The sequence below is a fragment of the Eschscholzia californica genome, unplaced genomic scaffold (genome assembly GCF_041429995.1).
Source record: "Eschscholzia californica isolate CP2 unplaced genomic scaffold, dmEscCali1.0.p SCAF_3, whole genome shotgun sequence".
NCBI lineage: Eukaryota > Viridiplantae > Streptophyta > Magnoliopsida > Ranunculales > Papaveraceae > Eschscholzia > Eschscholzia californica.
The window spans coordinates 36,834,213-36,846,246 of NW_028238420.1; the positions used below are offsets into that span (position 1 = coordinate 36,834,213).

Here is a 12,034-nt window from a genome sequence, read left to right on the forward strand (position 1 = left end):
TGGGTAGAGAGTTTAACCTAAACACATTTTGAATCTCATGAATGTCGTCGATAGTTGGCCGGTAGCTGGCGACCACTTTTTAAACATAGGAGAAAAGAGAAGAAACATATGATAATCAATTTTTAGAGGAAAGATAATTTGAGTAACAAAAATCAGTTATTAAAGTCAACTAAAAAACGATTATTTTCTGAATTTGTGAAAAAATATGAGAACAAAAAGGAAGTTCGTAACAAATTAACTAGGCGGCCAAAAATAAGGTAATTTTTTTCATTTTCAATTATCAGGGGTCGAACAAAAGTCAAAATCTCATAGACAAACACGATGTAACACTAATACCAAAATCGTCATCTTCAATTTGTGAGTATTGATTTTGTTTCGATCATCAGAACAAGCAGCGAAAAATCAATGAAGTCTATTACAGAGGGCATGAGAGACAATGAAGGACAGCTAGAAGGAGAGTGAAAATGAATCTAATAAACCTAATTTAGTTTTTCTATATACGGTAGAATAGTTATGCCATCATAAATACTCCCTCCGTCCTAAATTGAATGACCTAATTTCGCTTTTGGGTTGTCCCATTTTAGTGTCCTATTTCTAAAAATAAAGAAAAGAACTTTTCGCTCCTTCCAATAATACCCATTACTATAAATTTAATGACAACTTTATTTAAAAGTAAGTTCAACTTTTTCATTGTAAATTAATAAAATTTATGAGGATACAATTGGAAAAACAATGTTATTTTTGAAAGTCAAACTCTAATTAATGATGTTCCCTTAAAAAGTTGGGGTTTCAAAATAGGTCATTTATTTTGGGACTGAGGGAGTATACAAAAAATTGTTCACCCTTGAATGACAAACTTGATATTGTAGAGTCAACACTTGCTTGTCCAAGTGATTGATATAAACTCGAAAATCTTGAAAGTTCCAGGTTCCATTCCCAAAGAGGGTGAAAAACTCCTAGTTTATTGCACTTGAGTTATTACAGTTGTAAATAATGCATTAAATTTGTCGGATTTTAGGCCTCTTTCACGTTGTCGGGTTTTAAGCCTCTTTCATTAATGTTGAACTTAGTCAGTTTTCGTGATCCAGTCGATTTCTCAAAAGAAAAAAAAAGTTGATATTGTAGACTTGTAGTGCATTTTAGGTGTTATACAAACGAAATTGTTTTTGATCGCTTGAAAAAGTGAGTTTATATATCAATAGTCTAATTAAAGATATGAAAGCTATCATCAAAAAAAAAAATTAAAGATATGAAAGAGTGTAACGTGAAAAGCATTCAAATGTGAATAAGAGACAACTCGTTATCACAAAAAGTCATATCTAAACAACCCACTTGCAAGCCAACTTGGTGAACCAGCCAATCAAAAAAAAAAAAACTTGGTGAACCAGCCAATCACACAAAATTAAAAATAAGAACAATTAACCCAAAAGCGACTCTATCTCTCTCCTATCTGCAACTTGCATATAGTCGTTTCTTCTTTTTTATTATAGTCTCGACAAGTTGAGTATTTATCAAGTTGCAGAGAAGTAGTTGGTTGATTCTTCCATAAAACAATATCTTTTCTTTATTTTAATCACCCCAACATGCAACTCTGACCCCCCTAGTACCCTTCCTCTCTCTCCCTCTCTCTCTCTCTCTCTCTCTCTCTCTCTCTATAGATATGGTCCATAAGGACCATAACCCATTACATAAATTCACCAAAACAATCTCTATGTGCTCAATAAATAGTATTATTATTTCAACATCGACATTTTTCACCAATGACTACGTATACAACAAATATTTAAAATTAAAACAAAGTACTTCATTGGTTCACCAGCTAAGTATTAGTTTTCAGATACATTAATAATACCAGGGCGTGGACGATTCTTAAATCTCCAATTTTGATACATTTGAATAAACGAGATTTTTCCTTTCAAACATATTTAGTTGGAGTGAGATTAAAAAGCATCGAAGTCTCAAGATGATACGTTTTTAGTAGATTTATGATTTTATATCTGTTAGAAACATTAAACTGGATTAATATTTTGTGTAAAGATTGTAAGTTCTGTGTACTACTCTTTTCATTTCTAATTGTTTGAAGTTGACAATAAAATTAAACATATCAATACGGTCTATATTACTATTAAATTCAATGCATAAAAGATTTCTAAATATGTTTTTAAAATTTATCGTTCACACGAAGTTTCATTAAAATATAACCAAGATTACCCTTCTTATTTGCGTCGATACTTTAATAAATTGTAACTTACAAAACAAATCCTCGAAACTATTTCACAAAATTTTATAATATCTTTTACAAATTAATTTTCGAAAATCCAACATCAAAGTAATACAAATATGCATATTTGTACAAATAAACCATTCATTCCATTATTCTAAATGTCTTAGAAGAGAGTTAAATATTGCTCCAAAAAACTGAATTACAAATAAAGTGAAGGCTATTTTCGTCAAGTTTATTAATAATTAACTGCTCTTCCTTTTGCATTTCTAAAGGAAACACAAAAACTGGCGGAATTCACAATGATGGAAATCACTAAATGATATTCTTATTACCAAAAAGCCCTCTAAAAGGGCAAAAAAACTAAAAAAAAATGATAATAAAAATTTCGGGTACAGAAAAAACAGATACAATCTATAGCTTCCGAGAAATCGTCAAGTATTACCGTTACCTTCAATCTCAATAAAATATCCAAGAAGGAAACATCAAACGTCGAAATTGAACGGTGTGGATGATTCAATCTTGATGATTATCACAACAAACACGAGAATCGATGAATTCGACCAAGAATACGGAGTAATTCGATCCTTTTTCAATTCAAGTGGATGACCGGTTAGGACCGGTTAAATTCTCAGCAATATGAGCCAAAGATTGAAGATTACACCGGACGATCGTGTCAACAAAAACACAAGTATCATCTTTAGTATTACCAGGTGGAATATCGACGACGTACGATTCAACAACAACGGTTTCTAAACCGTTAGATGATGATTGATGAAGAGTTGTAACAGATCTATAATTAGCAAGTCTATGATCTCCCCCTACAACACTAAAACTAATAACATGACTTTCTTCATCAAGTATTTCAAGTCGTTCTGTGCTCGTAGCAGCTGGTAAACCCGATACGACATGAACTTGTCGTAACGTTCCGACATTTCCGTCACCGAAAAGTACGTCACAACTTTTAACAAAATGTTTATAAGCTTGTGGGTTGTCGAAACGGCGAACGACGGACCATACGGTGGAGACAGGGGCGGCGATTTGTTGAATCACGGCGGAGCAACATTGATTTAAACCGATTGAATGAGTGTGGTGACGTGAGACTGATTCAGGTATGGGTGTAGGGGAAGAAATTAATGGGATGTGATGGAGTTGGGTAAGGTTATGTGGTTGTTGGTAGAAAATAGTTGTAGGGTTAGTTGTGTTGATTCTATGGAGTTGGATTGAGGATTTTGGTGTTGATATCATTTTTTTTTCTTCTTCTTGTTCTTTTGATCTGGATCTTTGGGTTTGGGATTGAGGAGATTATTGAGTTGAAGAATTGAAGAGAAAAGAGAGATCCAGAAGTTAGAAAGAGAGAGGGGTTGGCTTTTGAAGGGAAAAATGAGGAGAGAGAGAGAGTTGATGATCGTTTCATGTGGGATGGGGAAAATAAAGTACGTCTAGTTGTTGGGAGTGAATTTCCTAAAAAGCCCTTGGATTTGTATTGAGTGGAATAATGAGTTACGGGATTCGTTCTACAGAAAGGTTGAAATGACGAAAATGGACAGTTTCCTCGTACGGCTCAACCGGGTGCACTGTTCGATAACAAAGTAAAATAAGATAATCCTGTCAGTCGGATTAACCATCCCACTGTGAACTAGGGTAAAGCAAAAGGGAGCCATAGGCCCGTCCCTATCTTCCTACTCTCTTAGAGCGACTCCAACGTTGGGGGGGCTGGGGCTCCCAATTCAAATTTTGGGAGCCCCAGCCCCAGCCCCAGCCCTCCAACCCGGGAGCCCCGGGGCTGGGCTCCCGGTGGGGCTGGGAGCCCCAAGCTCCCGGGCTCCCAAATGGGAGCCCGGGCTGGGGGGCTCCCAGCCCCAAATATAGCCGTTGGGGGTCTCCCAACGGCTATTTTGGGGTGGATCTCCTAAAAAGGGGATCCACCCCACCTTATTTTATTTTTTTTTAATTTTTTTTTTAAACTAATTTTTTTTTTAATATTCTTATTATTTTAAATACTACTTTTTTAAGTATTTTTCTCTAATTTTTATTTTTGTGTTTATCTTTTTGAAATTATCTCTCTCGAATAATATCACATTTTAATTCATAGTCGAAATCTAATAATTTATAGTCGAAATTTAAAATCAAAATTTCGCACACATACTTCGCACACGTATAATATATTGATTTGGGAGCCCCGGTTAGGAGCCCAACGTTGGAGTTGCTCTAAGCCCCGGGGCTCCCAAAATTCAGGGGCTCCCAAAATTGGGAGCCCGAGCCCCACGTTGGAGTTGCTCTTAGGACTATGTGGCCGGCACTCGGTTTGGTCCGAGTACGTTGAAGTCCAACACAGATTAAGTCCAGTCCGAGTGTCTTCGGACTGCCTAGTCTGGAGAGGGGCGAACTTTGTTAATTAATTTGGCTTCAGTTTAAGTGCTTTTTTTTTAATGGATTAGACGAACTAACCGTTTTGTCTTTGATATGTAGATAAAATCACATTTCACTAGCATTATTATTTTTGTAATGACAATATTGTTTGAGAATAAAAATAAAATAAGCAATTGGGTGAATTTATGGTAGGATCAAACGAACTTCTATAACAATTTAGAATGATTAATATTTTGAATTGATTTAACTGATTTAACTCAAACCAAACTAGACCAAACTTAATTAGATAAAAGTTCGATTAGTTTGACTTCGGTGGACCCAAATATGATTGATAACTAACTGATGCACATCAACTGTCCCTGTACAAATCCACTTGAACTGGTCGAGATTTGTGAATGTTGGATTAGTTCTTAGGGGAAGACTCCTCGATTTACATTTCCAAACTAATTGTAGGCTAGTAGGACCAGTAATGTCTAAAACATTAGCAATTATCGTTGTTGTCCCCATTTTTAACAGCGAAGTTTAAATGCAACGAGTACTTGATTTTTTTCTTAGAATATGTTCTACAAGTCCACTCAAGGGGTCTCAACATTTACTAAGTTTGGGCATGTTCATATAACGTAGGCTACAGACGTTCTCGCCAGCGATATGAGCCTCCAACAATCTCCTACAATTGGAAACTATTTAGCCTCAACTCTAATACCATCTGTAACGCCCCACGCCTTAGTAGCTATGTTTTTGTCTTTTACACTCTGTCCCCACCTAACATTTGTGAGACTTTGTCTTTATGAAGCTCCACAAGCCCACCCACATAACTTTTACACATACTAAATCTGGACCATCTTCTGTGGATTTTACTTTTCACGATCATGCAAGTAATTAAGTTGCACCAAAAAACCCACTAGTCCTAAATCCAAGCCGGTGGACAAAAAAAGAAGATAATGCAACATTATGGTCTTGGTAGAAACCAAACTTCAAATAGATTAGCAGCTTGGGAACTCCAAAAGCCCTCACCATTGAAGCAACAACTAAATTGGTTTCAAGGTAGGCTATCTGCCTCTAACCTATCTTCGAAAGCGGCTAGGTCAGTCTCCTCAATCCAAATTCATTGTTGAGTGCGTAGCTAAGAAACTTGCCCTTGGAAGAAGCATTTCCTATCCAAACGTGGTAGATTAATCCTTATTAGATATATCCTTGTCACTTCCACTTTTACCTCTTATCAATTTTTTCTTATCCTAATAAAAAAAAATGCAAGAAAGATAGAAAAACTGATCAAAGAAATAAGAGAAACAAGGAGAAAATGTACTGGCTATCGTGGAACAGAGTTACGAAACCAAAGTGTCATCATAGTTTAGGAATTAGGAAATCACATAAACAAATTTTTCTATTTTCACAAAATGGATATGAAAATAAAGAGGTGGACCAATGATGTAGAGAAATTGGTCGAAAAATACATGGAAGAAATTGATGAGGCCAAATATAAAAGGTGACAGAGACTCAAACGACCAAAATCAAAACTAGACAAAATTTTCAGGGATGGTACGAAATAACCTTTCGATCATTCTTTGTTGCTTTGCCACGATCGTTCCATGGTTTAGACCCTCAAAACAGGTTCTTAGTAGTTCTTACTATTTCTAGAAAGTGTTCTTAGTTTAGGTAGTTTCTTATTTTCTGGAGATTCTAGTATTTTATTTTCTTAGAAGTTGGTATTTTAAATTTGATTAGGTTTAGAAAACTGTAAGACTATATAAAAGGGATCTAGTAGTTGTTTTATTCATGCAATTTATTAATAAAAAAATTAATATTTAGGTTAATCTTGTTAGTTTCGGTTTTCTAAGCTTTAGACGAAGATTTATGATTTTTTTTAAATTTTTCGCTGCGTCAACTAAGAACTCTTTGGACTAAAATGATAAGAGAAAATTACAAAATTAATTCAAAGTGGTGGTATCCCAAAGAAATTGACATAGGTCAGGAGGTCCGTGGAAATAAATCCTTACCATCTTCAAAATGGTAAAAGAAAAACTCTGTTGTCTATATCAAAGTGGTACTCCCCTTGTTCAACAAAAAAAAAATGGTACTCCCCTAAAAGTTGACTTTTATCGGATTTGGAAATTCTCCAAAAATTAAAGTTCACTCCATTTCTAAGGTTAGAACGGATAACATTAAGAATTTTAACTCTTTAGATTGGGATTTTGTTTTTTCTCGTACATGTATTTTTCTTTTGAAATACTAAATGTAATTCATCAGAATCAGTTGACGCTTCACACCTTCTCCTCAGGATATCAAACTTTCTAAATCAACTCGATCAAGAAAGCTCAACTATGGAACAGCCTCCTAACAAATCTGGTGATTTTTCAGCGGGCTCTTTTTACCACCATCCACTAGTCTTCAATTTCCCCACTAACAAAGCAACTTCCCAGTATGATTCGGATGACTTTTTTGATGACTAGAACGCTTTCTCTGACAATGGGACACTGGGAGAGTTTGAATTTGGCTAATTGTGTTCGATGGCTAGGTTTTTGAATGTGTTGAAAAATTGAATGGATCATACCTCGCCTTTCGAAATGTTCCAAAGTATTGATGCTTTTTTTTTTGTTAAGTAGATTAGATTAAATTAAAAAACCAAAGTGTTATTACAGTACAAAGGAATTAAAAAGAAGGGGATTCTACTCCAAGATTCAGATTTATTCTTCTTCCTCGCTCGTTTCGCAAGCCTATCTGCTGGCATGTTAAATTTCCGATTAATATAGTTGAAATTCACTCTATTGAATTTATTTTTGCTTTCCTGGATTTTCTTGATGTGTACTCGTGATTGCCACTGAATTTCATGCTTGGGATTCTGGATATGTTTAATGATATTCATATTATCACTTTCTAAGATGATATCTTTGTACTTATGGTCATCCGCCCATATAAGGCCGTTAAGGATAGCAATTGTCTCCCCTTCTTCACTATTCCTGCTCCTGGTTGTTGAAGTATGTGCTTCTACGAAATTAGCTCCAGCATCATGTATAATTAAACTAATACCTGTCATTTCATTCACGTTAATAAAAGATGCGTCTACATTTATTTTCAGCCAAGAAGTTTCTGGGGGATTCCATTTAGTGTGCATGGGTTTGATGTTTTTATTTTGTGGTAGTGAATGTTTAGGGAATTTGTAGATCATTTTGATGATTTGTGATAGTTCAGTAATTTCGTGTTGAAAGCAATGATCACATCTAGTTTTCCATAAAGTATTGATGCTAGTAAAGCTATCTAATCTCGGTCCTTAAATGAAATGTTAACTTTCACGCCACTAATTATTGTTTAAAACACGTAATGTTATCCATAATGATATAAAAATGAAACCATACATTTCTAGCATAACAACAATGTAAAAAATGTGTTCTAAAGTTTCAACATGATTATGACAAAAATACATATATTCACTTTTTATTATATACGGCATACATTTATTTTCTATTATGAACCAAAAATATTACAACAACCCACCAAAAAAAATTCAATTGTATATACCTTCTCAACAAATTGATTGATTTCTGACCACATGGAACTAGAGGCTATTGGCGGAACAACACCTTGAGAGAAAAGAAAACTTATTACGAGGGTGTTATTGTCATTTTAAATTTTGTAACGGAGATAGACTGTTCCAACTTCTTATCGGGTGTGTCATCGAAAGAGACGAAAGTGTTAGTCATTTTGTTTGTTAAGGAACAAAAGTGTTAGTCATGGTAATAAAAAACCGACAAGAAGGCTGATATTTTTGTTAGAGGTTTCCTTTTTCTTTTTTCTCCTTCAAATTAAAGTGTCCTATTGGCCGACCGACTTCCAATAGCAACTTGGAGGAGATAATTTAACTCTGATAAAAGCTGATGAAAGTCATTAAAAACAAAAGCACATTGTTCAACCAACTTCACTATCTTGAGGTTTAATTCTTGACGGCCAAGACTAGCGTACTTAGATGGTGGGTTCGGTCCCGGCAAAACTACAAGTTTTTTGTGCAAAGTTCGCCATGGATATCAGCCTGCAACAGATAGACGGGTTTCGAGCGGGCTGAGTTTCGAGTCATTAGTCAAAAATAAATATTGAATAAAATATACAGATACAAAATTAAAAATCTAAATTAATCATTATCATATAATTCAAAGATACAAAGTAATGTAGATAGTTGCGGAAGCGTAAAAGTAATGGAATCCATCATTGTTATTAAACTAAACTAATGAAATAAAGCTGACAAAATAACGATTAAACGATAAATAAACGAAGAACAACTGAAATAATTAAAGAAGAAGATGCAATCAAAGTTGATTTGTATTTGATGATTCAATTCAATGCTTAACAAGACAGACTGGACTTCTCTTATATAGAGATTGTACTTTCCTAGATAGAATCTGTGACGCCCCAAGCCTCCAGGCAGTTAACGATATTGTCTCCCCTTTTTGCACCACGCACGGGTAGAGGGTTTTGTTCTTGGCGAAGACTCCACGAGTCCCCCGAAAAGGCCTCGCCACTTACCAAGCTTGAGCGTACACCTATAGCCCAGGCTCTGAACACTCTCGTGAGCAATGTGGGACTATTACATCCCCCCACCCTCAGCGAAGAGCCGTCCTCGACTCTGATACCACTTGTGACGCCCCAAGCCTCCAGGCAGTTAACGATATTGTCCCCCCCTTTTTGCACCACACACACGGGCAGAGGGTTTTGTTCTTGGCGAAGACTCCACGAGTCCCCCCAACAGGCCTCGCCACTTACCAAGCTTAAGCGTACACCTATAGCTCAGGCTCTGGACACTCTCGTGAGCGATGTGGGACTATTACATAATCAAATAAAGAGAGAAGATAATTATTAAAGGGTACTTTCCTTAATTGTTAAGATACTAAAATACTAAAAAATGAAAACCCTAAATACTCAAACCGGTAACTATACTAATGCGGGCTTAGGCGACGACTTGGTCGTTAGGCCTACTAGTACTTTGGCCGAGAGGCCCACTAGAATGATGGCCGCCATCATACTCCCCCGCTGAGAAAAAACTTGCCCCCAAGTTGGTGTCTTCATAAAGCGGATCGTCCAGGTAATGCGAATATATATCAGCGATGTGGAAGGTAATTTTCGTGAAGATTTTGAAGGCAATCCTTAGTTCCCACTTTGCGCGAGATTTGTCGAAAATTTGAAAAAGACAAATATAGACCAAATCATTAGTGATGGGCCTAGATGGTTACCCTAAATAGGTCACCACCCGCAAGTATACGGGTGTCAAGTAGTAAAAACCCGATAAGACCGGGGTCGATCCGCAGAGACTGAGTCAATCTATTCTAAATCCTATAACTAATAAGCTTTTCTTTTGAAATTGATTTTTGTGATGAGATGATAAAAATAACAAACTTGATTAAAACAACGGAAATATAATTTGTGAAAAACTTATGAAGAGAGAACCTAGGGTTTTGGAATCCGCCTTAACATATATGACAAACGACCTAATAACTCAAATCTTTCTTATAACTCAAGAATTGGTAACTGATCGTACCAAACCTCGGAAAATCTTTACTTGTTAAAACAAAACCAATAATGATTTAATTTTATAACAATGATAGAGAAGATAATCTAACTATTAGCTATCAAACCTTAAGCATGAAACATTAAAGGCAATGGGTCTAAACATGAAACATCAAAATGTAAGAATAACAAATGAAAGATAAATCCAGAATCAAATGTGTAGAAATTAAACCCTGCAACGTTAAATCACGAAAAAAAATACTATGATTAGAGGTCATCTGTTCATATAGAATTAAGGGTTCATCCTAACCCTATACAAGAAGTTAGTTACACATAGTCAAACCAAAATTGAGATTCAGAGATAAATGAAAATAAACCCACATGGTTTGGAATGCTGAAATCCCACGGAAAGTTATTTTCCCTTGACTGCCAAACACACCCCTTAAGAAGGATAGTTTTACAGGAGAAATTCAAGAACCAAACAGCCCCTTTCTTCTCCAAAAGAAAATCTGGTTAAGTGAAACTTTTTCTCTCTCTCTCTCTCTGTAACTTCAATTCTAAAAGAAAGATGACCAATGATGGTGAATACGTCTGTTTATTAATGAATTTGTCTCTCTTTGTCTCTCTACATATACTCTCTAAAACAGTAAAGAAGAAATCAAATTAACTCAACTCTCCCTTTCCTCTTACTCTCTCTCACTAAAAGTAAAAGAAAAATGATAATGATTTCTTAATTTCTATTTCAATTCTCCACCGAGAGATACCCCCCCTGGTTCAGTTTCTTCTTTCTTATATATAGAGATGAAGAAGAATTAAAATCCAATCCCCTCAATCACAGCTATTTCTCTGTTCATATCTTCTTTATCTTTACTGTTTTTATAACAAGAAAGGAAGAATTCTCTCTCTATAGCAATAATATCAATTGAATCAAATCCGGCTGTCATCAATCTTTCATTCTTGCCTGAAAATATCTCTCCTATTTATGTAAAATCTCTTTCTCTGTTATCAAAATCTTTCTCAATACCTCTTATTCCCATTTCTATTATCTTTCCATCTTCAACACCCTCCTCTTTCCTTCACTGGTAATACTCAATATTTAAAACCAAAATCCTTCTCTGTTTTAAGAGAAATAAATCTCTTTGTACTATTGAGGTATATGAGGAAGGAATATAGGAAATATTTTGCTTTTAAACAGTGAATAGAGAAAAAGAAGGAAATCAATATGAGATGCCCAATGAACGTGTATGTTGCTGGAAAGACGGATGCTACGGTGTATCGCGGACCAATCAAAGGAAAGTAATTATATGGTTGTTGATGGACCTGTTATGCACGTGCTTCATCCACGTTCGTTGGATAGTGAGTGGAGCATCATAATATCGTTGTTGTGGTACATCGAATTGACTCCTAGAGAGAATCCTGAAATAATCCCATGTGTACTTACCACTGTACCGAAACTTAGCCCTCGCCATCAGATTGCACGCCACGTGTCTAGAATCTAATTTGGTCCACTAATTTTGACTCAAACCTTGACTTGGTCTAATTTGCTCTCTCGAACTCCGATTTGACTTCTGTTTTCGGCGTTGGGTTCCTCTCTGACTCTACTTTCACCCGAGCATCAAAAATTTCCAGAACACCCTTATCTCTAAATGACCGAAATGCCCCTTTTGTGTGTCAATCTTTCGTTTTTAACCACTTGCCGTGCTCAATTCCATAGATGACACCTGGACAAGAGAAACACACAATTCATGAGAGTAACTGCTCGAACTGGACTAACTAACCCGAGTTAAGAGATTCAGGTGGGACATTTTCATGTCTCATCAATTAGCATCAATTTGAAGCTCATATTGCGATCCTCGCAACATTAATTTGAATGAATAAACACTATTGGTCTTTCCATCTTCGCATGATAGACTTTTCCACTTAACAATATTCAAGAAGGTGTGAAGT

At 35.6% G+C, this 12,034-nt stretch overlaps 1 protein-coding gene across 1 annotated transcript; it reads right to left on the bottom strand.

The window, feature by feature from the left end:
- Window positions 1-2,430: 2,430 nt before the first annotated feature.
- On the bottom strand, window positions 2,431-3,631 carry PYL4 (PYR1-like 4). Its single transcript, XM_086671728.1, has one exon. The coding sequence runs from the start codon at window positions 3,467-3,469 to the stop codon at window positions 2,819-2,821; it is 651 nt and encodes a 216-aa protein (XP_086527854.1). The 5' UTR covers window positions 3,470-3,631; the 3' UTR covers window positions 2,431-2,818.
- Window positions 3,632-12,034: the final 8,403 nt, after the last annotated feature.